The sequence below is a fragment of the Chiloscyllium punctatum genome, chromosome 1 (genome assembly GCF_047496795.1).
Source record: "Chiloscyllium punctatum isolate Juve2018m chromosome 1, sChiPun1.3, whole genome shotgun sequence".
In the NCBI taxonomy this organism is placed as follows: Eukaryota; Metazoa; Chordata; class Chondrichthyes; order Orectolobiformes; family Hemiscylliidae; genus Chiloscyllium; species Chiloscyllium punctatum.
This window is the reverse complement of record NC_092739.1, coordinates 130,924,221-130,948,116: the sequence shown is the minus strand read 5'-3', so window position 1 is coordinate 130,948,116 and position 23,896 is coordinate 130,924,221. Positions and strand designations below refer to the sequence as shown.

At 41.3% G+C, this 23,896-nt stretch overlaps 1 protein-coding gene across 2 annotated transcripts in view; it reads left to right on the top strand.

Moving 5' to 3' along the window:
- dcc (DCC netrin 1 receptor) overlaps positions 1 to 23,896 on the top strand; it is a 1,336,447-nt gene that overhangs the window by 1,215,853 nt on the left and 96,698 nt on the right. For both annotated transcript variants that reach the window (XM_072574203.1, XM_072574193.1), the window contains exon 22: positions 5,726 to 5,797. In XM_072574203.1, coding sequence (XP_072430304.1) covers positions 5,726 to 5,797 — 72 coding nt within the window. The remainder of the gene's footprint in view (positions 1 to 5,725; positions 5,798 to 23,896) is intronic.

The window sequence follows — 23,896 nt, the reverse complement described above, 5'->3', positions numbered from 1 at the left end:
TATCAACATCGTGAGGGTTACCATTGCTCAAACACTAAATTGGGCTAGCTATGTAAATATTGCAGTTACAAGAGCAGGTCAGAATCCTGCAATGAGTGATTCACCTTCAGACTTCCTGAAGCCTGTCCACCATCTACTAAGCAAAACTCAGGAGTGTGATGAATATGCCCCATTTTCCTGTCTGAATGAGTGTAGGTCCAATAATACTCGTAAAACTTGACACCATCCAGGACCAAGCCTGCTTGATTGGCATTCCATCTAACCCATTCAACATTCTATTCCCTCACCACAGTGGCAGCACTGTAGTAACTCACCATCAACCCTTTGACAGCAGTTTTCAAATTGGTAATCCCTCCCTCCCAGAAGGACACGTGCAGCAGGAACATTGGATCTCCATCTGCTTAGGAAACCTGGTTGGCATGGATGAGTCAGGTCAAGGGGTCTGTTTCTATTACTCTATTAGCTGCACGTTTTCCCCCAGGTCACACATCATCCTGACTTAGAACCATCTCACCATCCCTTCACTATTGCTGGTTCAAAATCGTGGAACTCCTTTCCAAAAGTGCTGTGGATGTACCTACACCACATTGGACTGCAGTGCAACAAAAAGGCAGGATAGCATCACTTCTCAAGCCAGCCAATGACACCTGCATCCCATGAGTGAATAAAAAGAATGATACAGACCTGGAGTTTAGATTAGATTAGATTCCCTACAGTATGGAAACAGGCCCTTCGGCCCAACAAGTCCACACTGACCCTCCGAAGAGTAACCCACCCAGACCCATTCCCCTACCCTATATATACCCTGACTAATGCACCTAACATTATGGCCAATTCACCTGACCTGCACATCTTTGGATTGTGGCAGGAAACCGGAGCACCCGGAGGAAACCTACACAGACACGGGGAGGATGTGCAAACTCCACACAGACAGTCGCCCGAGGCGTGAGGTGCCTGAGTTCTGGGTCATGAGTGACACATTACCACAGTATCATATCTCCAAACATGGAAGCTTAACCTTAAAACAGACAGCCATTTTTTAAAAAAAATACATTCGACTTGAGCAAGACCCACTATCAGAACAGATTACATTCATTCTGTGCATCTCTAATTTTGGTGGATTCAAACTGACAGGATGTATATTCTGAAATCAGAAGGAGGGATGCAAGATAGGCAAAGCTAGCAAGAAGAAAAAGATGCTGTGTTTCATCTTTGGAATGTTTTGTCGTGACTGAAAGTAATTTGGCAAGTGCACAACTAGCACTGTATTTTGAGGAAATAGATGATATAGCCTCAGCATGTTATTCTTTTGTGATGTGGAGATGATTTTGCTATTTGCAGAGGATGATATGATTTTCGTTTTGTCAGCACATCTCTTGTCCAGTTTAGTCTCAGTAAAATGTCAAAGATGCCAAATGCATAATTGACTGAAAGGGTATTTGTCAGAGGCAAACAGAGTGGAGACATACAAGGAGGAAGGTAAACAAAGGAAAGGAGAAACTTACAGAGAGATAATAGAATCATGGCAAGTGCAGCAGAGCCACAGTCATTAGATGCAGTGCATCTGTGCAAATGATTCAACTGAGTTATGTCTGTGAATCCCAATTCTCTGTTCTTTCAGCATCTCATTTTATCCTTTTTAATTGGATCAGGAATTATACGAAAAAGAATAGTTAGCGAATGACTTATTGCAGAGACAGTAAAAAGAAAAGCGGTATGAGATGGAAAGAAACACAATGAAGACAGAGACTAAGACAAATAAAATTAGTGCAAGAACTGTTTTTTAAAATTTCTTTGCTGTAAGGAATGTCATGAGAAATTAAAAGAATGGAAAAGATGGCTTATTTTCAGATTAAGGGGACTGGGGTATAATGGTCATGTTGAGTTACTTGACTCATAATCTAAGGATCCAAGCGTACTCTGGAGAAACAAATTCATGTCTCACCTGAACAGATGGTGGAATGTAACTTCAATTTCATAATGAATCTCGAGTGAAATGCTATCTCCATAAAAGTGACCATGAAACTCCCACATTGTTGTTGGAAGTCGTCTGATGTCCTTCAGGGAAGGAAATCTGGCCTACATATAATTCCAAATTTCCATAAAGGTTGATTAGTAAGTGCCCTCTGAAGTGTCCTAGCAAGCCACTGTGTTGTATGAGACTTCCGCAGAAATATTCAATAAGAATACTTCTAACCATTAACCTGGACTCTGAAAACAATGAAGACGCAGCCAACTCAGTCAAATTTGCAAACTTCTCATAACATTTTGAGTCTTATGCTAAAATTGAGTGACTAGTCAAGCTATAGCATACCGTAGCTATATTCATTAAATCTTACAATGTAACTAATATACTAAATTTCTCTGCCATCATTGCCAGGTTTGACCCACTGATAGGACAAAATCACTTGACGAGACTGCGCAGCAATATATATTGGGACGGGACTTGCCCTCAATGTCCTCAAAATTGACTCATGGGATCCCATGAAGTCTCAGGGACTTAGTCAATCATGGACAAGGAAATATCCTGCTGATGTCGAGCTACTGCCAGCAATTCCCACTCCTCAGAACAAATAAAAAGAACTCTTCACTTGCCCAGATGAGTGCAGGAACAATAACGCACAAAATGATTAACATCAAATCAAACAAAGCAGTCTTTTTGACGAGCACACCGAAACACTTACTCTGTCCATGATTGGCACAAGTGACGCCAATAGGCTTTGTGCACAAAACGCATTTCTGCACATTGTCAAGTTTTGTTCAACAATATCTTCCAAATTTATAATTTCTACCACCAAGAAGCACAAGGGAGACTAATATTTAGGAATATCACTAACTTGCACCACTTGGAAGTTCACCATCAAGCCACACACATTAATGATTCAAAACAATATTGCCATTCCTTCACAGTTACTGCATTTAAACCCTTATCATGCTTTTATAAAATACAGACTGCTGATTTAGTACCTGGGACTTTAGTGGACTGAAATGGACTGACTTAGTGCCACAAGCATCTCCTGTCCAACACAGGTTGACGATATTTCAGGAAACCAGTCTACCTGCCCCCCCTCCACCCCCACCTCCCCCCCCCCCCCAACCCCCCCCCGGCCCCCGGCCTCCGGCCTCCACTGCACCTCATTCTTCTATTTAATTAGCAGCCTGATGAGAACCTTCACAAGTTGGAAATGAAACATAAGTTTGGAGAATCATAAACTTTAACAGATGGTATATAAATGCAAGTTGATATTTCAAGAGGTTCTCTCTTTGGCAGAGAGGTGATTGATTTTGACTGCAAACTGATCACAGGCTAAAAGAGGCTTTCTCTCAGTTCTTTAAGATGAAAAGCATCTGATGACATCTCTGACTGGAAAGCAGTGTTAAGATACTGAGAACTGAAAAGATAACTGCAATAATCTCTGCTGCTGACAGTCCAATAATCAACTAACTAATTGTGGTCTCAGTTTAAAACGTAACAACTCATGAGTACCAAAAAAGAATTCTAAACCATATGTTCTTTATTAGCCTTCTTTTATATTGGGCAATTACCCTTTCTACCCTTGTGTGTCTGCCTGTGTGTGTGCACACACATGCTCAAGTGACAGCACAAAGGTTCAGTCTTTATCCCCTTCATCTTGTCAAGAGCAGCAGTGTAGAAATTATCTACAGGATCGACAAAATAAAACCTCTGAAACTCAACTGTTTGAAATCCAAGATGAAAACAATATTGACCTTGCATGTGGAACTTCAGTATGCAGATGATAAAATCTCTCTTGGAAAAAAGCCTTTCAGCCTTGTTTAATGCCTTCACGGATGCATACTGAAGAATTAGTCTCAGTCTCAACCTCAAGAAGGCGCAAATCTTTTACCAACCTCTCCCAGGCCAAGTTCCAGTCCATTCTGACATTAAGATCAATGGAGAAATCCTGCAAAATGTGGAACAGTTTCCCTACCTGGGAAGCTACCTCTCATTTAAGACTGACATCGATTGGTGATACAATGTTATATCCAATCTGCAAGCAGCACCTGCGGGCACCTAAGAACGAAAGATTTTGATGACCGTGACTTCTGTGCTGATAACAAATCCTGCAGTCAGCTTTCTGATTCTTATACATGGCTTCAAAACCTGGAATACATAGAGATGCCACCTCAAGGCCCTTGAGAATTACCATCATTGCTTTTTAAGACAGGTTCTCCATATTAGCTATGAGAACAGGCATATTAACATCAGTGCCATTAAAGCCGCTAACAACAGCAGCATCAAGGCTATGATCATCTGAAACCATCTCCCTTGGCCGTGTGCTTAGGATGCCTGAGTTCCGATTGTCAAAGTAAATCTTCTTCACCCAGTTCAAGGAAGGCACTCAAGAGAAGGACAAAGGAAGTGTTTCAAAAATTCCATGAAGGCTTACCTCAAGAAATACAAAACACATGTCAAAACATGGGGGTTCCTTGTTCAGAAGAAGCCGACTTGGAGACAACTCCTGTATGAAGGGACGCAATTCTTCAAGAACACCCGGTGTCAAGAGGAAGTACAGAAAAGGAACTGAAATAAGAAATGCCACTGATTCCAAGGCCAAGGACCAATTCTGCCTCCCAGAAATACCTGCTAAGTGTGTGGTGGGCAGTGCAGCTCCAGGATCAGACTTATCAGCTACACAAGGACCCAGGGAACCCATGAGCAGTGACACAGAATTTCCTTGGTGGACAATCACACACATTAATGAGTGATTGCAGCAGTTATATTTCTCAGAGATAGTGGGTCATAAACTTGCTGTATTCAGCTCAAGAAAAGATTGCAGTTGACAGCTACAGTACAAGTTAGATTGCCACATCTTATTTGGGGAAAGTTATAGGTATGTGCTAAAAAGAACTTAAACTTTTACTGTACCTGACAAGGAGGTTGAAAAGAAGAGAGTTAATTTGCTTTTTTTCACCTGGTTGTAATAACTGGGAATCTCCTTACTAACGGCACTGTCAATGGACCTGTATCCCATAGACTGCAGTGGTTCAATGAACAATGTTACTTCCATTCCTTCAAACTCATTAATGAAATGGGAATGTAATTTGAAAAGTCGATATTTGTTCTTCATCCTTAACCTCTTTGAAAAATGGTGGTAATCTGCCTTCTTGAACTGCTGCAGTCTGTATAGTATCTGTTTTCAGGGAGTTGCAGGTTTTTACCCACTGACAATGAGGGTACAGCAACATAGTTCCAAGTGAGGATGGTGTGTGGCATGGAGGGGAACCAATTAGGTGATGATGGTGGTGTTCTCATGCACCTGATGTCCTTCTACTCTGAGTTAGAAGAGATATAGGTTTGGAAGATATTGTCAAAGGAGTCTCAGTTAGTTGCTGTGGTGCATCTCATAGCTGGCGCAAACCGGTGATGGAGAGAATGGATGTTTAAGTTGATAGATGGGGTTCCAGTCAGTAGGCTGCTTTGTCCTGGATGGTGTTGAGATTCATGTACGGTGTTGCAACACACACATGTTTATATTGTTAAATGATGTCCAATCACTGCAGAATTTCCCAGGTTAAAACCTGTTCTTGTAACCGCTGTACTTATTTACATGACCACAATCCCTCACGCCGCCCACCTTAATTTATTTCATCCGCCGTTGCTTTTTGCTCAAGTTGATACTAAAGGTTTCTTATCTAACGCCATTCCACCATATTGAAATCTAGCTCAGTTCCAGAGCGCTTATATATGTTCTTTGCTCAGCAGGTAGGAGTGTACATGGAGATGGAGCATTCTGGCCAGCAGACACCAACCTAATTGACAGGAGCAGCTTAAATGGTAAGTTCATAAATCTAATATGAGATAAAACTAAATCCATTTGTTTCTCTCACTGCCTATACCTCATTGCTCAGGTGGGCATTGATTGTGAGTAAGCCCTTCCATCAAAGAAAGATCCACAACAATCCTTTTCTTTTCTGTCTTTGTCCAGACATTTACCAATGTTCAATTCTAAATAATAATCAAGAGCAAGACCCCAGGATAACTGTTCCCTATTTTCTAGCCCAGATAACTGAAGTTAATTGAAACAAAATTGCTATTGGCTAATTCTGCATCATCCAGAGAATCTTTGCTGCTTTTATCTTCTAAGTCATGGGAGCTGTTAAATGCAGCAAACATTCACATAATCTATTTAATTGGGCTTTAAGCAGTATTTTAAGTTAAATAAGCAATACTCAGTAATCACATGTTCTTGAATATTAAGCACTGGTTCTAACGTCCTGCCATAGTCAACATGTTTTTCAATGAATTTTCATGCTTCAAGTAATTAACCTGTTATATTGCCTGAATCCCCAGTGGCAATTTAAGAAAACCATAAGGTTTTATACTGCAGGTTTACGATTTTTTTGTAGGTCTTCAAATTAAATGTAGTTGATGAACAGAATTGCGTCATTTCAGTTAAAACTGATGTTTGAAAGAAATTCCTGAAGGAATAGTTACAGCATTTAAACAGCTTTCCCGAGAAATTGTTCACCAGCCACTGTGACTGACCTTTACAAATTAATATTTGTGTTTTCCAGCTGTCATAACAGCTGTCAAATTCAAGCACCATGTTTTAAAAAAAAACAAGGTAAAGCTTGTTATTATTTTCCATTCTATGGTCTCTCTGTTGCTTACCTCTGTACAATACAGTAGCCATAGAAAAAGGGCAAACCCACAATCTGCTTTCATGTCTGTTCCTTTGCTATTATAAAGCCAACCTTTACACTTGAATGCCTGGCCCAGCTCTCTGATACAAGCAAGAGAAGAGCCAAATACTGTGGATTCTGGAGTTCTGAAGAAGAGTCATATTGGACTCATATTGTTTATTCTGGCATTATCTCTCTTTAGGCTTTCTCTTCACCTATCAGCTCACTCATTCCCCTGGCCTCGCCCCCCCCCCCCCCCCCCCCGACCCCCCCAACCCCCCCAACCCCCCCAACCCCCCCAACCCCCCCAACCCCCCCCAACCCCCCCACCGACCTCATGTCTTCACCTTTTCTAACTACATCAGTTCTGAAGAAGGGTGACTGGACTCAAAGCATTAACTCTGCTTTCTCTCCACCAATGCTGCCAGACCTGACAGGTTTCTTCTGTTTTATGGAGTCAGAGTCATATACTACAGCAACAGGCCCTTTGGTCTGACTGACTGGGCATCCCAATCTGACCTTGTCCCATTGCCAGCATTTGGCACCCATCCCTCTATTCATATATCCATTCACATACCTTTCAAGTGTTGAAATTGTGAGAAAGTGAGGACTGCAGATGCTGGAGAGTCAGAGTTGAAAAGTAGAGCACTGGAAATGTACAGCAGGTCAGGCAGCATCTGAGGAGCAAGGGAGTCCTTGAAGGGTTTATGCCTGAAATGCAGACTCTCCCACTGTTGTAATTGTACCTACCTTGACCACTTCCTCTGACAGTTCTTTCCATACATGCATTATCCTCTGTGTGAAAAAGTTACCCTTCAGATCCTTTTCAAATCATTCCCCTCTCACCCTAAACCAACACCATTTAATTTTGGACTCCCCCACCCTAGGAAAAAGAACTTAGCTAGTCACCTTATCCATGCCTCTCCTGAGTTTATCAATCTCAATAAGGTCACCCCTCAGCCTCCGACACTCCAGGAAAAGAAAGCCCCAACCTATTCAGTCTCTCCCTATAACTGAAACACCCGAGTTCCGGAAACATCCTTGTAAGTTTTGTCTGCACCCTTTCTCAAGTTTAACAACATTCTTACTATAGAATGGCAATCAGAATTGTATGATGTATTCTAAAAATAGCCTCACCAATGTCCTGTACAGCCACAACATGATGTCCCAATTTCTACATTCAGTGTTCTATCCAATGAAGGCAAATGTGCCAAATGCCGCCTTCACCACTCTATCTACTTGCAACTCCACTTCCAAGAAACTATTCACCTGCACCCCTAGGTCACTTTGTTCGGTAATACTCCCCAGGGCCCTGCCATTAATTGTATGTACTGCCCTGGTTTGCCCTACCAAAATGCAACACCTCACATTTATCTAAATTAAACACCTTTTCTTTCAGATTTTCAGCATTCACAATTCTTTGTTTCAGTTCGATGAACGACAGTGTTTGTTTTTGTAAGACGTTAAAGGAAGTTAATTTTTTTGAGTCAATGAACGTATTTTTCAAAAATAGTGCATCATAAATAGACACTTAAGGACTTTATTTAATCTCAGCATGGGTCCTGAGTTCTTTCCATGTTGGATGGAGGGTGAAGAGATAAAGGCAAAGGGTAGTGAGTGAGTTTATAAGTAGGTATGTTTATCACACTAAGTTGGCATAAGGGTTGTAACAGATTCTGAGCGTGGGTAGAGGGGGTTAGGTTAGAGGAAAGGCTATGGGACATGTCATGGGGGAGAAGGTAGAAGCATGGGCAGACATAACTGAGATGTGGAAAATGTACGGGGGAGGTTATGGATTGTGAATCCAGGCTGGAGAGCTGTTTTTTTATTTGACTGCCTGATTTCCACTAAGTGCTGGTGCACAGAGGCAAGCCTACTGACAATCCCACCTCCCCAGTCTCTACACACTTTCTAGGGTCTCCGACAATGACTTTCATAAAACCTGAGCCATGCTAAATTGAAAATCCCAACTTTTAGGAGTTAGTTCAAACCGAAACAGCCACAAAAGGAGTTCGAAAGAAGGACCTTTTCTGACTTGAAAGGTTAACTCTGGTTTTCTCTCTCACAGATGCTGGCAGACCAGCAGAGTTTCTCCAGCATACTCTGGTTTTATCTCAGATTTCCAGAATCAGTGGTATTTTGCTCCTGTATTGCTTTTAGCACAAAGGGAGATGTTTTGCCAGACAGGGAGATGTGGATTTGTGAGCATGCAGTGAGGTAAATCTTGTGGATGTGGTGTTAGTTCAACTCAGATCCTTCTACTGAGTTTTTTTTGTGAAGCAGAATTAAATTAAAAAAAAACATGGGAGCCCCTTGGATCTGTTAGGTGAGCAACATTCTTTTTAAAAAAATGTCTTTATGGGGAATGTGAACATTGATATCAAAGCCAGTATTTATTAACTATCCCTAACTGCCCTTAAGAAGGTGGTGTTGTCTCCTTGAATTGTACAGCATGTAAATTTTATAGTGCTGTTAGGAAGTTCCAGGATTTTGACAGAGAAGGAATAGAGATGTAGTCTTAAGTCAAGGTCATGTGTAGTTTGGAATGGAAATTGCAGGTAGTGCTGTTTCCATGATTCTAATGTCCTTGTTTACCTTGGTGGTGGAGTCACAGGTTTGGGAAGGGGCTGTTGAAGGAATCTTGCCGAGCTGCTGTGGTGCATCTCGTGTATGTTATATATTGCTGCTTTGGTGACAGGAGTGAAAGTTAAAATTAATGTCAACCAGGCCGATTTTCCTGAATAATATCAAGCTAATTGAGTGTTGTTGGAGCTGAACTAATTGTAGACAAGTTGAAAGTATTCAATCTCAATCCTGACTTGTACAGGCTTGTATAGACAATAAACAGGGTTTTGGGAGAGAGAAATGTTGCGAGCAGTTCAATTTCTGCGCCTCATGTAAACTACAGACCAGTGAGCCTGATGTCAGTGGTGGGAAAGTTCCTGGAGAAGGTACTGAGAGATAGGATCTATTTATATTTAGAAGAGAATGAGCTTATCAGTGATAGGCAACATAGTTTTGTGCGGTGGAGATCGTGCCTTACCAACTTAATCGAGTTCTTTGAGGAAGTGACCACGTTGATAGATGAAGGAAGGGCAGTTGATGTCATATACATGAACTTTCGTAAGGCATTTGATAAGATTCCCCATGGTAGACTAATAGCGAAAGTGAAGTCACATGGTGTGCAGGGTGTTCTAGCTAGGTGGATAAAGAACTGGTTGAACAACAGGAGACAGAGAGTAGTAGTTGAAGGGAGTTTCTTGAAATGGAGAAAGGTGATCAGTGGTGTTCCACAGGGGTCAGTGTTGGGGCCACAGTTGTTTGTGATATACATAAATGATCTGGAAGAGGGCACTGTTGGTATGATCAGCAAGTTTGCAGATGACACGAAGATTGGTTGAGTAGCAGAAAGTATAAGGAACTGTCAAAGAATCCAGGAGAATATAGACAGACTGGAGAGTTGGGTGGAGAAGTGGCAGTTGGAGTTCAATCCAGGCAAATGTGAGGTGATGCATTTTGGGAAGTCTAATTCTAGAGCGAATTATACAGTGAACCGAAGAGCCTTGGGAAAAGTTGACGAGCAGAGAGAGTTCAGTTCCATTGTACCCTGAAGGTTGCTGCACAGGTGGATAGAATGGTCAAGAAGGCATGTGGTATGCTTGCCTTCATCGGACGGGGTATTGAGTATAACAGCTGGCAGGTCATGTTAAAATTGTACATGACATTGGTTTGGCTGCATTTAGAATACTGTGTACAGTTCTGGTCGCCACATTACCAAAAGGATGTGGACGCTTTGGAGAGAGTGCAGAGAAGGTTTACGAGGATGTTGCCTGGTATGGGAGGTGTTAGCTATGAAGAGAGGCTGAGTAGGTTAGGATTGTTTTAATTAGAAAAAAAGAGTTTGAGGCGGAATCTGATTGAGGTCTACCAAATCATGAAGGGTATAGACAGGGTAGATACAGATAAGCATTTTGCCAGGGTGAAGGATTCAATAACGAGAGGTCATACTTTCAAAGTGAGAGGTGAAAAGTTTAAGGGGGATACACGCGGCAAGTACTTTACACAGAGGGTGGTGGGTGTCTGGAACACATTGCCAACAGAGGTGGTAGAGGCAGGCATGGTAGATTCATTTAAGATGTGTCTGGACAGAGTAATGGGGAGCAGAGGGATACAGATGCTTAGGAATTGGTTGACAGGTTTAGACAGTACATTTGGATTGGCTCAGGCTTAGAGGGCCAAAGGGCCTGTTCCTGGGCTGCAAAATTTCTTTTTTCTTTGTTCTTTATTTATATGCCTAGCTTAGTTAAGTTTCTGGTCAGTGGTGATTCCCAAGACTTTAATATTGGGAGATTAAAAGATGATAATGTTGCTGAACTTTAAGAACAGGTGATTAGATTCTATCCCAATGAAGATGGTCATTAGTTATCAATTTTGTGGCAGGAATGTTACTTGCCATTTACCTAAACCTGATGTTGTCCTGATCTTGCTGGATGCACACATAGACCGCACCAATATCTAGTGAGGTATGAATCATTCTGAATCAAGATCAGCCAACATTTCCATTTCTGACCTGATTTTGATGGAGAAGCTGAAAATAGCTGGAACTAGGATGCAGCCCTGAGGAACCTCTGCTGTGATGTCCTGGGCTGAGCTGATTGATCTCCAACAGACAAGCCCATTGTCCTTTATGTTAGGTATGACTCCAACCAACGGAATTTTCCTTGATTCCTGTTTAGCTAGTACGCCCGATGCCATACTTGATGAAAATCTGCCTTGATACCAAGGGCAGTTATGGTCACCTTAACTCTTGAGTTCTGCTCTTTTGACCATGTTTGGAGCAAGGCTGCAATGCAGTGACCCTGGTAGCACCTGAATGAAATTTTGGTGAGTAGAATGTTGCTGAATAAATGTCTCTGGGTAGGGCTGTTCATGAGATCTTCTATGAATGTGCTAATGATTGAAAGTTGACTGATGGATTTGTAATTGGTCCAATTATATTTGTAACAAAAACAGAACTTGCTGGAGAAACTCAGCAGATCTGGCAGCATCTATAGAAAGAAAGCAGAGTTAACATTTTGAGTCCAGTGACCCTTCTTCAGAACAATTAAATTTGTCCTGCTTTTTGAGGACAGGACATGCGTAGTAATTTTCCATATTGCTTGGTAGATTCCAGTGTTGTCAGTATTGTGAAGAGATTAGCTAGCATTACAGCATGGTCTGGAAAACAATTCTTCGATATGGTAACATAGATGTTGTCAGGGCCCATGGCTTTGCATTATCTAATACCTTCATCTGATTTTATGTTATCATGTGGAGTGAATTTAAAGGACTGAAGACTGGCCTCTATAATGTTGGAACTGAAGGGGGAGGCTGAGATGGATCATCTACTCATCGCATGTGGATAAAGATTACTCAAACCCTTTTAGCCTGTCCTTTACACTGATGCACTGAACTGGTTCCATCATGGAGGACGGGGGTAATTTATGAAGCTTCCTTCATTGGGGAATTGTTCACCACCTTTAATGGCTGGATGTGGCAGGATTTAGACCTTAAATCTGATCCATTGGTTGTCAGATCAATATGCTTTGTATATAACATGATGCCTCCATTTCTTTGTATGCATGTAGCCAGGTTGTGAGTGTCTCATTTTGTAGCAGAGCTGGTGATTCTCTTGGCTTGCTGTCTGATATTCCTCATTCAATTACTGAAAAAGCCAGCAGAGGACTGTTTCAGCCCTCAATACTGGCTTTTCCAGGGATGGCATCCATTGCTGACCTGTCAACGTCACTGATGTAGGTATACAGCAGAAACAGTTCTGTGGTAAAACTGTCCATTTGGGAAAGATTTAATCAGAGAAACCATAGCTAGAAAACAATACCAGGTGGGAGGCTATTGTTCAAAGTGCTTCTTATAGGAGACTGTCATCATTTCTTGATGGTTATTAGCCAACCCCTCGTGGCTTCATTCATTTTCAGCTACAGTTCCCTGCTTCCAGCTTCCAAATAGCACGGGTGCAACTTATGCTGGAGGCAAGAACAGGAGCAATACCACACTAGCAGTATCCATTTCTGATAACTGAAATAAAATACAGAACAACAATACGGATTCAATGGCTACTGATCTGATTTGATTTGGTTTAATTTATTGTCATGTGTACCTAAGCACAGTGAAAAGCTTTGTTTGTGAGCAGTACAGGCAGATCATAGTAAGCAAGGTCATACAGATCATAGGGTGACAAAAAATATGGACAGAGTGAGGCATATAGGTTACATCATGTGAGGCAAGAACAATATTAATGAGATCAGCATTATTTGAAGTTAGAGAGTCCATTCATCAGTCTAATAATGACAAGGAAGAAGCTGTGCTTGAATCTGTTGGTACATGCGTTCAAACTTCTGTGTCTTCTACCTGACCGAAGTGGAGAGTAGGAAAGGAAGCCTACAAATGACATTAAATCCAACAAAAAAATACTTTAGGAAAAGTAGGTCACTTGGGAAAAAATTGCACTCCTTGGCAATCAGTGATACTATCAGTGGAAAATAGGGAAATAGCAGACATACTAAGTAAATACTCTGGAATAGAGTGGTGCTGGAAGAGCACAGCAGTTCAGGTAGCACCCGAAGAGCAAGAAAATCGACGTTTCGGGCAAACGCCCCACATCAGAATACAGGCAGGGAGCCTGAAGAGTGGAGAGATAAATGAGAGGAGGGTGGGGGTGAGGAGAAAGTAGCATAGAGTACAATAGGTGAGTGAGGGTGGGATGAAGGTGATAGGTCAGAGAGGAGGGTGGGGGGAGGTAGCAAAGAGTACAGTGGGTGAAATGGAGTGGGGATGAAGGAGATAGGTCAGAGAGTAGGGTGGAGTGGATAGGTGGAAAGGAAGATAGGCAGTTAGGATAAGTTATGGGGACAGTACTGAGCTGGAAGTTTGGAACTGGGGTGAGGCGGGGAAGGGGAAATGAGGTAACTGGTGAAGTCCACATTGATGCCCTAGGATTGAAGTGTTCCGAGGCGGAAGATGAGGCGATTTTCCTCCAGACATCGGGTGGTGAGGGAGCAGTGGTGAAGGATGCCCAGGACTTCCATGTCCTCAGCTGAGTGGGAGGGGGAGTTGAAATGTTGGGCCACAGGGCGGTGTGGTTGATTGGTGCAGGCGTCCCAGAGATGTTCCCTAAAGCGCTCTGCTAGGAGGCGTCCAGTCTCCCCAGTATAGAGGAGACCGCATCGGGAGCAACGGATACAATAAATGATATTGGTGGATGAGCAGGTAAAACTTTAATGGATGTGGAAGGCTCCTTTAGGGCCTTGGATGGAGGTGAGGGAGGAGATGTGGGCGTAGGTTTTGCAATTCCTGCGGTGACAGGGGAAGGTGCCAGGACGGGACAGTGGGTTGTTGGTGGGGGGGCGTGGACCTGACCAGGTAGTCACAGAGGGAATGGTCTTTGCGGAAGACGGAAAGGGGTGGGGAGGGAAATATATCCCTGGAGGTGGGGTCCATTTGGAGGTGGCGGGAATGTTGTTGGATGATTTGGTTTATGCGAAGGTTGGTAGGGTGGAAGGTGAGCACCAGGGGCGTTCTGTACTTGTTACTGTTGGAGGAGTGGGGTCTGAGGGCGGAGGTGCGGGATGTGGACGAGATGCGTTGGAGGGCATCTTTAACCACGTGGAAAGGGAAATTGTGGTCTCTAAAGAAGGGGGCCATCTGGTGTGTTCTGTGGTGCAATTGGTCCTCATGGGAGCAGATACGGCAGAGGCAGAGGAATTGGGAATTTTGGATGGCATTTTTGCAGGAGGTAGGGTGGGAAGAGGTGTAATCAGGTAGCTATGGGAGTCGGTGGGTTTACTCTCTGCATGGATGTTTATAGTTGGGAAAGACACCAGAATGTCAAACAGCCCATGAAAAGTAATATTTCTCAGTGAATCAAATACAGAAAATGCAGGAGAAATTCAGCAAGTCTGGCATATCTACAGAGAGAGAAACATAATTAATATTTGAGTCTGATATGATTGTTCTTTGGATCTCTTCTTCTCTCTGAAATAGAAGTAAGCAAAATAACAGTAATGAAGAAAAGTTTGGCATTGGAGACAATAAATCCCAGGATCAGGTAATTTCCAGCCCAGGATTTAAAAGAAATACATGAGAACATGTCAGATGCCCAAACTATCATTATTTGAAGTTCTCTCAAAATTACTAAAAATGTCTTTAAATTAGGCAACAGTGCATGTCATGCTGCTATTTCAGGAGGAAATAGCAGCATGTGTGGACATCCTCACAAAGTGTGGACATCCTCAAATAGAATAGAAAATGCTGGAGAAACGCAATTGGTCAGGCATCATCTGTGGAGAACAACAGAGTTAATGTTCCAGATAAAAGACCTTTCATTAGATGCTGCCTGAGCTGTTGAGTTTTCTCCAGTGTTTCTTGCTCATATGTCTGTCGTGGGAAATTGCTGACATCTAATAATTAAGGATAGGGTGTCAGAACACTGAAAAATTTCAGCTGATTAGAGAGAGCCAAACTTTGATTTATAAAAAAGGGGAGGTCACGTCTAATGAATCTGATTGAATTTTTTTTAGCAAAGCTGACAAAAGTATTGCACAGGGAAATGTCTCTGCTTGTTATTTATATCGACTTTCAGAGGCATTTGATAAAGTCCCTTATAAGCAGCCATTAGCTGAAGTTCATGGAATTGAAGGCAAATTATTGACCTGCTCAGAAAGTGAGTTGAGTGGCAGGAGACAGAGCAAGATTGTTGAATGAGTTTTCTAATTGGTAGGATGAATGGTAACTGACAAGGGGTTTTTTTTAGAGCCTCAATTATGCACCAAATTTATTAGTAGCTTAGATGATTGATTAAAATAAAAAAAGCACAATGAGAAGAAGAGGAAAATGTTCAAAAAAGACCAACAAAATGCTGACCTTTGTGTCTGGAGGACGAGAATATAATAATATGTATTACTGTTTCCAACTTAAATCATGACTGGGGTAATACTGTGTAGTTCTGTGTACCACACTTTAGAAGAGACGTATTGACCTTGGAGATAGATGGATGTACAGATATATATGTTATATATATGCATTACAAGCAGGAATAAACCATTCAGATCTTGTTTTCCCATTCAATTAGATCATGGCTGAACAACACAGTATTACAGTATGGTTTATCATGGCTGATCTAATTGTGTCTCAAGTTCTACCTTCCCATTTACTATTTGAACCTTTTGATTCCTTTGACTAACAAGACTCCATCTACCTGCACCTTAAAAATATTTTTAATGAAATCACTTCCACCACCTTTTAAAGCAAAGAGTTGCAAAGACTCCTTAGGAGAAAAAACAAATTCTCCTTACCTCTGTCCTAAAAGGGCAACTCTTCATTTTTAAACTATGCCCCCCTAATTCTGGTCTCAACACAGGAGAAAATATTCTTTGCTCATCCACCTTGTTAAACCATTCGGTAAGTTAAAAAGTTCGATCAAGTAACCAAAATTCTAGTGAGAGCAAGTCCTGTCTGTCCATCCTTTCCTCATTAAACAGTCTGATTATTCCAGGTGTCAACTTAATAAACCTCCTCGAAATTGCTTCCAATTCATTTAAATCCTTTCCTAAATGATGAGATCAAATCCCCATACAGCCCTTGATATGTAGTCTCACCAATATCCTGTATGACTAAAGCAAAGCATGCCTTCATGTTACATTCCCCTTGTAAGTAAGGATATCATTCCATAGCCATCTTAATTACTTGAAAACAGGAAATTGCTGGAAAAGCTCTGCAGTTCTGGCAGCATCTGTGGAAAGAAATCAGAGTTAACGTTTTGGGTCAAGTGACCCTTCCACAGAATCCCATAATTATTTCTTCAGTATTTGTTGTACTTAGATACATTTTTTTGAGACTCATGCATAGGAAAATCAGGATTTCTGAATTTTGCAGTTATTCTCTGTTTCAGTAACACTCTGCTTTTTTTATCCTTCCTGCCAAAATGAGCAGCTTCTCATTTTCGCACATTATACTCCATGTGTCAACTTTTTGCATATTGGTGCTGCTTCATATATCACTCTGCAAACTCCCAATGTTTTCTTCATAATTGTCTAACTATCTTTATGTTATTTAGCCACCACACCTTCACTCCCCTCATCTATGTCATTGATATAGAAATATACAAGCACAGAAAATAGGTGCAGGAGTAGGCCATTCGGCCCTTCGAGCCTGCACTACCATTCAATATGATCATGTAATTTCAGTATCCAACTCCTGATTTCTCCCCCCTATGCCTTGAACCCTTGGGCTGCAAGGGCCACGTCCAGCTCCCTCTTGAATATCTAACAAAGTGGACCCAACAGCTTCCCGTGGGAGAGAATTCCACAGGTTCACAACTCTCTGAAGAAGTTCTTCCTCATCTCAGTCCTGAATGGCTTACCTGTTATTCTTCAACTGTGACCCCTTGTTCTGGACTTCCCCAACATTGGGAACATTCTTCCCACATCTAGTCTGTCCAGTCCCATCAGGATTTTATATATGTCTATGAGATGCCCAGCTCATTTTTCTAAATTTTAGTGAGTACAAGTCCAGTCGATCCAATCTTTCTTCACATGTCAGTCATGCCAACCCGGGAATCAGTTTGGTGAACTTTCGCTGGATTCCCTCAATAATAAGAATATCCTTCCTCAGACTAGGAGATCAAAACTACACACAATACCCAAGATGTGGCCTAACCAAGGCCTTGTATAACTGCAACAAGACATCCCTACTCCTATACCCAAATCCTTTTGTTATGAAGGAGGCCATGCCATTAGCTTTCCTCACTGCCTGCTGCACCTGCACGCCAACCTTCAGCAAGTGTTCCACCATGACCCACAGGTCTTATTACACCTCTTCCTTTTCCTAAACTGCCACCATTCAGATAAAAATCTGCCTTCCTGTTTTTGCCACCAAAGTGGATAACCTCACATTTATCCACATAATATTGCATTTGCTAAGCATTTGTCCACTCAGCCAGTCTGTCCAAGTCACCCTGCAGCCTCTTAGCATCCTTCTTAGAGCACACACTGCCACCCAGCTCAGTACTGCCTGAAAATTTGGAGATATTGCATTCAATTCCTTCATCCAACTCGTTAATGTATATTGTGAACAGTTGGGGTCCCAGCACTGACTGCTGTGGGATTCCACTTGTCACATTGTAACAATCAGAAAAAGAACCCATTTAAGCAGGCTGTTTATTTTCTGTAAGCCATCTAATCTTCCTTCCATGTTACTCCCTGCATGATACGCTCTTGGTATAATAACCCTTTTATCAAATGCACTCTGGTACTCTTCTTTATCTGCAGTGAATGTTTGCCTTCTAAGAGCGCAAACAAATTGGTTGAACTCAATGTCCCTTGCACACAATCATATTGATTACTTTGATTTTTTTTATAAGTACCCAGCTGCAGCTGGACACGCTTCCAGCAAGTATAAGAGTCAGAAATGTCAGCCACGTCCCTGATCTCTCATATCAAGCAAGAGGCACATGCCACGGGTCTGAGGTCCCCTGCCATTGTAAGTCTTAGCTTTATATCAACTAACTAAGACCAAACAATGCACTTAAATCTATGAAAGAAAAGAAAAAAAAAGCCTTACCTTTACAGAGTCCTTTTCTTCTGGTTAGAGGGGGTGGAATGGGAGGGAGATACTATACGTGTAGTATCTCGGGTTTAGCTGCTGCTCAAATTTATAATACGTCCTTGCCTTCCAGCAACCTCCTGGTCTCCAGCGTCGCTTCTGTTCTGTCTCCCGCTGCTCCCAGACAGGAAAAAGACCTTAGAATGAAAACCATTAGAACTCAGGGACTTGCCAGTCCATAGCCCAGTTCTTGCCAGTTTCCTAGTATTGCTTCTGTGGTAGTCATGACTTCACCAAATTATTCTCTCCCTTCTATCTCCTTATTTGTAGCATTTACTGGAATACTTTTGATTTCCCTATAGTGAAGGCAGAAGCAAAATATTTGTCTCTTTCTTCCTTATTACTTACTGTTAACTCCTCATTGTTATACTTGACAGAATTAAAGAAAACGTTAATATTTTTCTTTTTAAACATGTTTTTAAAGTCATTGAGTCATGCAGCACGGAAACAGACCTTTTGGTCCAATCAGTCCTTGTCAAAAGGTAATCCCAAGCTAAGTGAGTCCCACCTGCTTGCTCCTGGCCCATATCCCCATTCATGTACTTATCCAAATGTCTTTGAAATGTTGTACTGCACCCACATCTACCACTTCCTCCGGAAGTTCATTCCACATACAAACTAGTCTCTGTATAAAAAATTTGCCATTCATGTCTTTTAAAAATCTCTCTCCTCTCACCTTAAAAATGTGTCCCCTAGTTTTGAAATCCCCCATCCTAGGGAAAAGGCAACTGCCATTAATCCCATCCCTCACTAGTTTTCTCTCATATTCAAATTTCTTTCTCCTGATTATTATGTTCTCTTCAATCATCTTTCTGTAGTTATTTGGTTTTCTATCTTAAGCATGATGTTTTCCTTAACATTTTAAATTAACTACACTTGGTAGAACCTTCATTCCTATGCTGTAGAAATGTACTTATTCTGAAATATCCCCTTAAATATCTGCCATTGCTTCACTATTTATCTATCCCATAACTAGGATCCAGTTCTCTTCAATCACCTCAGATTTCTTGTCTGCGTAGTTTCCCTTATTTAGGTCTAAAATGCTAGTCTTAAACCTACTCTTCTATCTTTCAAATTTTATGTAAAATATCATTATATTGTGAATAGTGATACTTGGAAATGCCTTAATCTGAGGTTATTCATTGATCCTTCCATATTACATAATACAAAGTCTAATGTAATTCACTCTCTCGTCAGTTCCAGAACACTCTGTTCTTAGGAATGGCATTGTACAACTTCCTCATCCAGGTGAATACTCAAAATCTGATTTGTCCAAATTATACATAGATTAAAATAATGACTATCGCCCTCAGTTTATTATAAGCAATTTTTTTTTGTTGTATGCTTTGTCCCATATTGTGGTCACTGTTAGGAACCCTGTACGCAGGCCAGGTGATTTAGCCATGGGAAATGCAGGATTATAGAGATAGGGTAGGGGGGTTGTTATGGGTGGGTAGCTCTTCAGAAGGTTAGTATGGACTTGATGGGCTGAATGGCCTACCTCCACACTATAGGGATTCTACGATTCTTTCCCTTACCATTCTTAAACTCCACCCAATCTGATTGCAGTGATTTGACAGAATGAAACCTGAACTCCAAGGGTTAAGTTATGACAACAAAGTCGCCAAACCAAGGCTGAAACAAGTTGAAATTTAGAAATTTTAAATGCGATTTGATCAGTTTTGAAGGTATTAGGGGAAGAAGCCATTTCTGTTTGTTGGTACACCAAGATGTCATAGTCTAAAAATAAATCAAACCTCTCTAGAGTTTGCATTCTATCTGAATCAGGAGCATTTGATGAGTTCAATTGTTTTAACAGATGGGAGATGAAATGCTGTTGGGGAGCACATTGGAATAGTTAAGTTTCGAAGCAAAGGCATGGATCAGGATTTCAGGAGTAGTTGAGATGATACAGTGGAGGAGACAGATGGTGTTAGTAAGTGAGAGTAGACTGGTTGGTAATAGAGTGAATATGTGATTGGAAACTTGTCTCAGGGTCAAATGGGATGCTAACATTTGCGCACTTTTGTTCAGCCTCAAAAGAATTTCCAGGGAAAGGGCCAAATTTATTGATTGCTGAGCAGATTTAGCAGTGAGCTCTGAAGGCATTGGTGAAATGGAAGAAATGACTGCTCCAGAACTGAATGCCGAACATGTACTATAATAAGCCAGAGGTAGTGGAGGGGTTGAGTAAAGTGGTGGTGAGGTGGGATGAGGTATTATCAGTTTACGCATGAAAACTCAAGTTGTACTTTTGGAAGATCTGAAGTACAGCATAGAAATGAGAAACCGGAGATGGCAAAGACAAGGTGAAAATTACCTTTATGGAATTTAAAGAACTGAGAAAGCCCTAAACTCAAATTAAGATTTGGACTTGGACAAGTCAGAGCTAAGCTTCAGATTCTCAATTGCACTTGTGACTAATTTTTTCTTGCCAATGAAAGCAAGTTTCTTTTAAATCTATACTGAAAGCTTATAGAAAATAAGATTAATTATTTCTGATTTATACTAGCTTGGTACTTTATAACCTGAGGGAGATGTAGATCTTGCAATAAAATAGATTTCCTACCACATGCACAAAGTTCCAATATAACAACACACTGTCAGAAACAATATTATATATTTCATCCAGAACACTTCTCCCCCACCTCCCCTGTCTGAACTGTTTAGGAGGTAGTCGGTAAATCAGGCCCCTAACCTTACTGGCATAAAAAGGCTAAAAAAGAGCTCATTAATATTATTGAACAATTTTCTTTGATATTCTGTTAACTTTATATGATGAGAAATTTGTAATGAAATGTCCAGTTTATTTGTCATATCAACTGTTCCTTGAGGTGCCAATAGAAGAGGTGACGTATCTCCCATAGCAAGGCTTGATGAGCAAGTTAACATGAGATGTTACATTGTCTGGGTCTAGAGCCACAGCTTTGCTTTAGCTTATTCCTCATACTCCACTAAAGGAGCAGGTATTCTGTTGGAATTTTATGGTATGTTGTCCAAAAGGAGGTTGATGCCAGGATGTCTGGCTGGTGAACCAATGACGTGAGTTGTTTTGTTCTTGTGCCACATCTGTCTCACCACGATTCTCTCACTTTGGATTATGGCTGATACTAATTGCATGAAACATAAAGAATACTGAATGGCCTGGACAGATTAGATATTGGGAAGATGTTTCCATTAGTAGGAGAGACTAGGACCCAAAGGCACAGCCTTAGAGTAAAGGGAATACCTTTTAGAACAAAGATAAGGGGGAGCATCTTCAGTCAGAGAGTGGTGAATCTATGGAATTCCTTGCCTCAGAAGGCTGTGGAGGTCAGGTCATTGAGTATATTTAAAATTGAAATAGATAGATTCTCAAGTATCAAAGGGATCAAGGGTTATGGGGAGAAAGCGAGAGAATGGAGTTGAGAAATATATCAGCCATGATTGAATGGCAGAGCAGACTCGATGGGCTGAATGGCCTAATTTCTGCTCTTATGGTTTTATGAATATCACTGATGTCTCCCAGAATGGCCAGACAATCTGAAACTCTTGAATGCGTGATGAGGCCAGTATTGTTCCTGACATATTTTACCTTGTGCTTCAAATGGTACATAATGCACAGGGTACAATGGCGTGGTAGAAATGACAGGGTAAAGTGGGTCAACAACCTGAACTGCTCTGATATAGTGGACTTGAACATCTGTAATAATATGATCATGGCGATGATTTTCTGATGATCTTTGGGTGGTGTACAGAGCAATATTTTACCAAAAGGCAGTATTTTGCACAAGACAAAAGTGAAGTCATTGTTATTGTGCCAAATGTTTTAATTGTGCTCCCCCTTGATGCTCCAGTGACCAAATTCATCCTGATTATTATGTTTTCTTTGCCTGGTGTTGTACTTTGACAAACTGTGCAACAACAGAAGTGATCCTCATGTAACCTTGAAGAGGTTATTAAAGTTTTTCAGAAAAAGAAATAGGACAGGGATTATGGAAAGGGAAAAAAGTATGGAAACTTCCAACTCTTCCAACAAGGAAGTGGTCAGTGTAGGACCAAAGGTTTGCTAATTAAATGTGCACAGTATGTGAAACTAGGTAAATGAGCTTGTAGCACAGTTTAAAATTAGCAAGTATGATGTTGTATATAATCACGGAGTTGTGACTACAAGGGGATCAGGGCTGAGAACTAAATAACCAAGGATATGTCTCCTATCGCAAGGACATGCAGATGGGCAGAAGGGCAGGTTTGCCTTGTTAGCATGAAGTGATATAGATTCAGAAGGCATGGAGCCTGAGTGGAGGAACCGCAAAGGTAAAAAGACCCTGACTGGGAGTTGTGAACAATATTCCGAGCTACAGTCAGAATATGAGGAAGAAAATAAATTAGAAGATAGAAGAGGCATGTAAAAAAGGCACTATTACAATAATAATGCTGTCCTCAATAAGCAGGTGGACTGGGAAAATCAGGTTAGTCGTGCATCCTGAGAAAAGGAATTTATGGAATGTCTATGAGATGGGCTTTTTGGAGCAACTTGTGGGAAAGACTATTAGGGAACAGGCAATTATGGATTTGGCGATATGTAACGAGGCAGACTTGATTAGAGAGCTTAAGGTGAAGGAACCCCCTAGGGAGCAGTAACAACAATATGTTAGATATATCACCCTGCGTTTTGAGAGGAAGAAGTTGGAAAAAGATGGAACGGTATTAAAATAGACATGAGGGAGGAGCTGGGCAGAGTACTTTTGAAGGGGAGCCTATCAGGGAAGGCAGAGGAGCAGCAATGACAGGAGTTTCTGGGGGTAATTCAGGAGGCACAGCAGAAACTTATCTAAAGGAAGAAGACACATACTATGGGGAGAACAAGACAACCATTACGCATAATGGAAGTCACGGAGAGCGTAAAAACAAAAGAAAAAGCATATGATGTGTTGATGATTAGTGTGAAGCCAACACATTAGGAAGCTTTAAGAAACAGTGGAGGAAAAGTAAAAAAGCAAAAAGGGGGGAGATGATGAAAAATGTGGGTAAGCTGGTTAGCAGTAAAAGGAAGATTGCAAGAAGTTTCCAAATGTCGCAAAGGTAAGAGAGAGATAAGAGTGGACATTGGACTCCTGGAAAATGAGGTTGGGCAAGCAATAATGAGAAACAATGAAATAGTATGTTACTAAATAGTTACTTTGCATCAGTCTTCACTGTGGAAGACACCAATAACATATGAGAACTTCAGGGGAGTCAGGCGCAGAGGTGAATGTAGTGGCCATTACTCAGGAGAAAGTGCTGGGGAAGCTGAAAGATCTGAAGGTGGATAACACCCAAAGTTCTGAAGAAGATACCTGAAGAGATTATGGACGCACTGATAATGATCTTTCAGGAATCACTGGAGTCAGGGAGCATCCCAGGGGACTAGAAAATGGCTAATGTATCATCCCTGATTAAGAACAGAGGAAGACAGAAGACAGAAGATTATTGGCCAATTAGCCTGACCTCGGTCATTGCTAAGATTTTAGAATCCATTATTAAGGATGAGATTGCAGAGTACTTGGAAGTATGTGGTAAAATAGGGTGGAGTCAGCATGGCTTCATCAAGGGGAAGTCTCGTCTGAGAAAT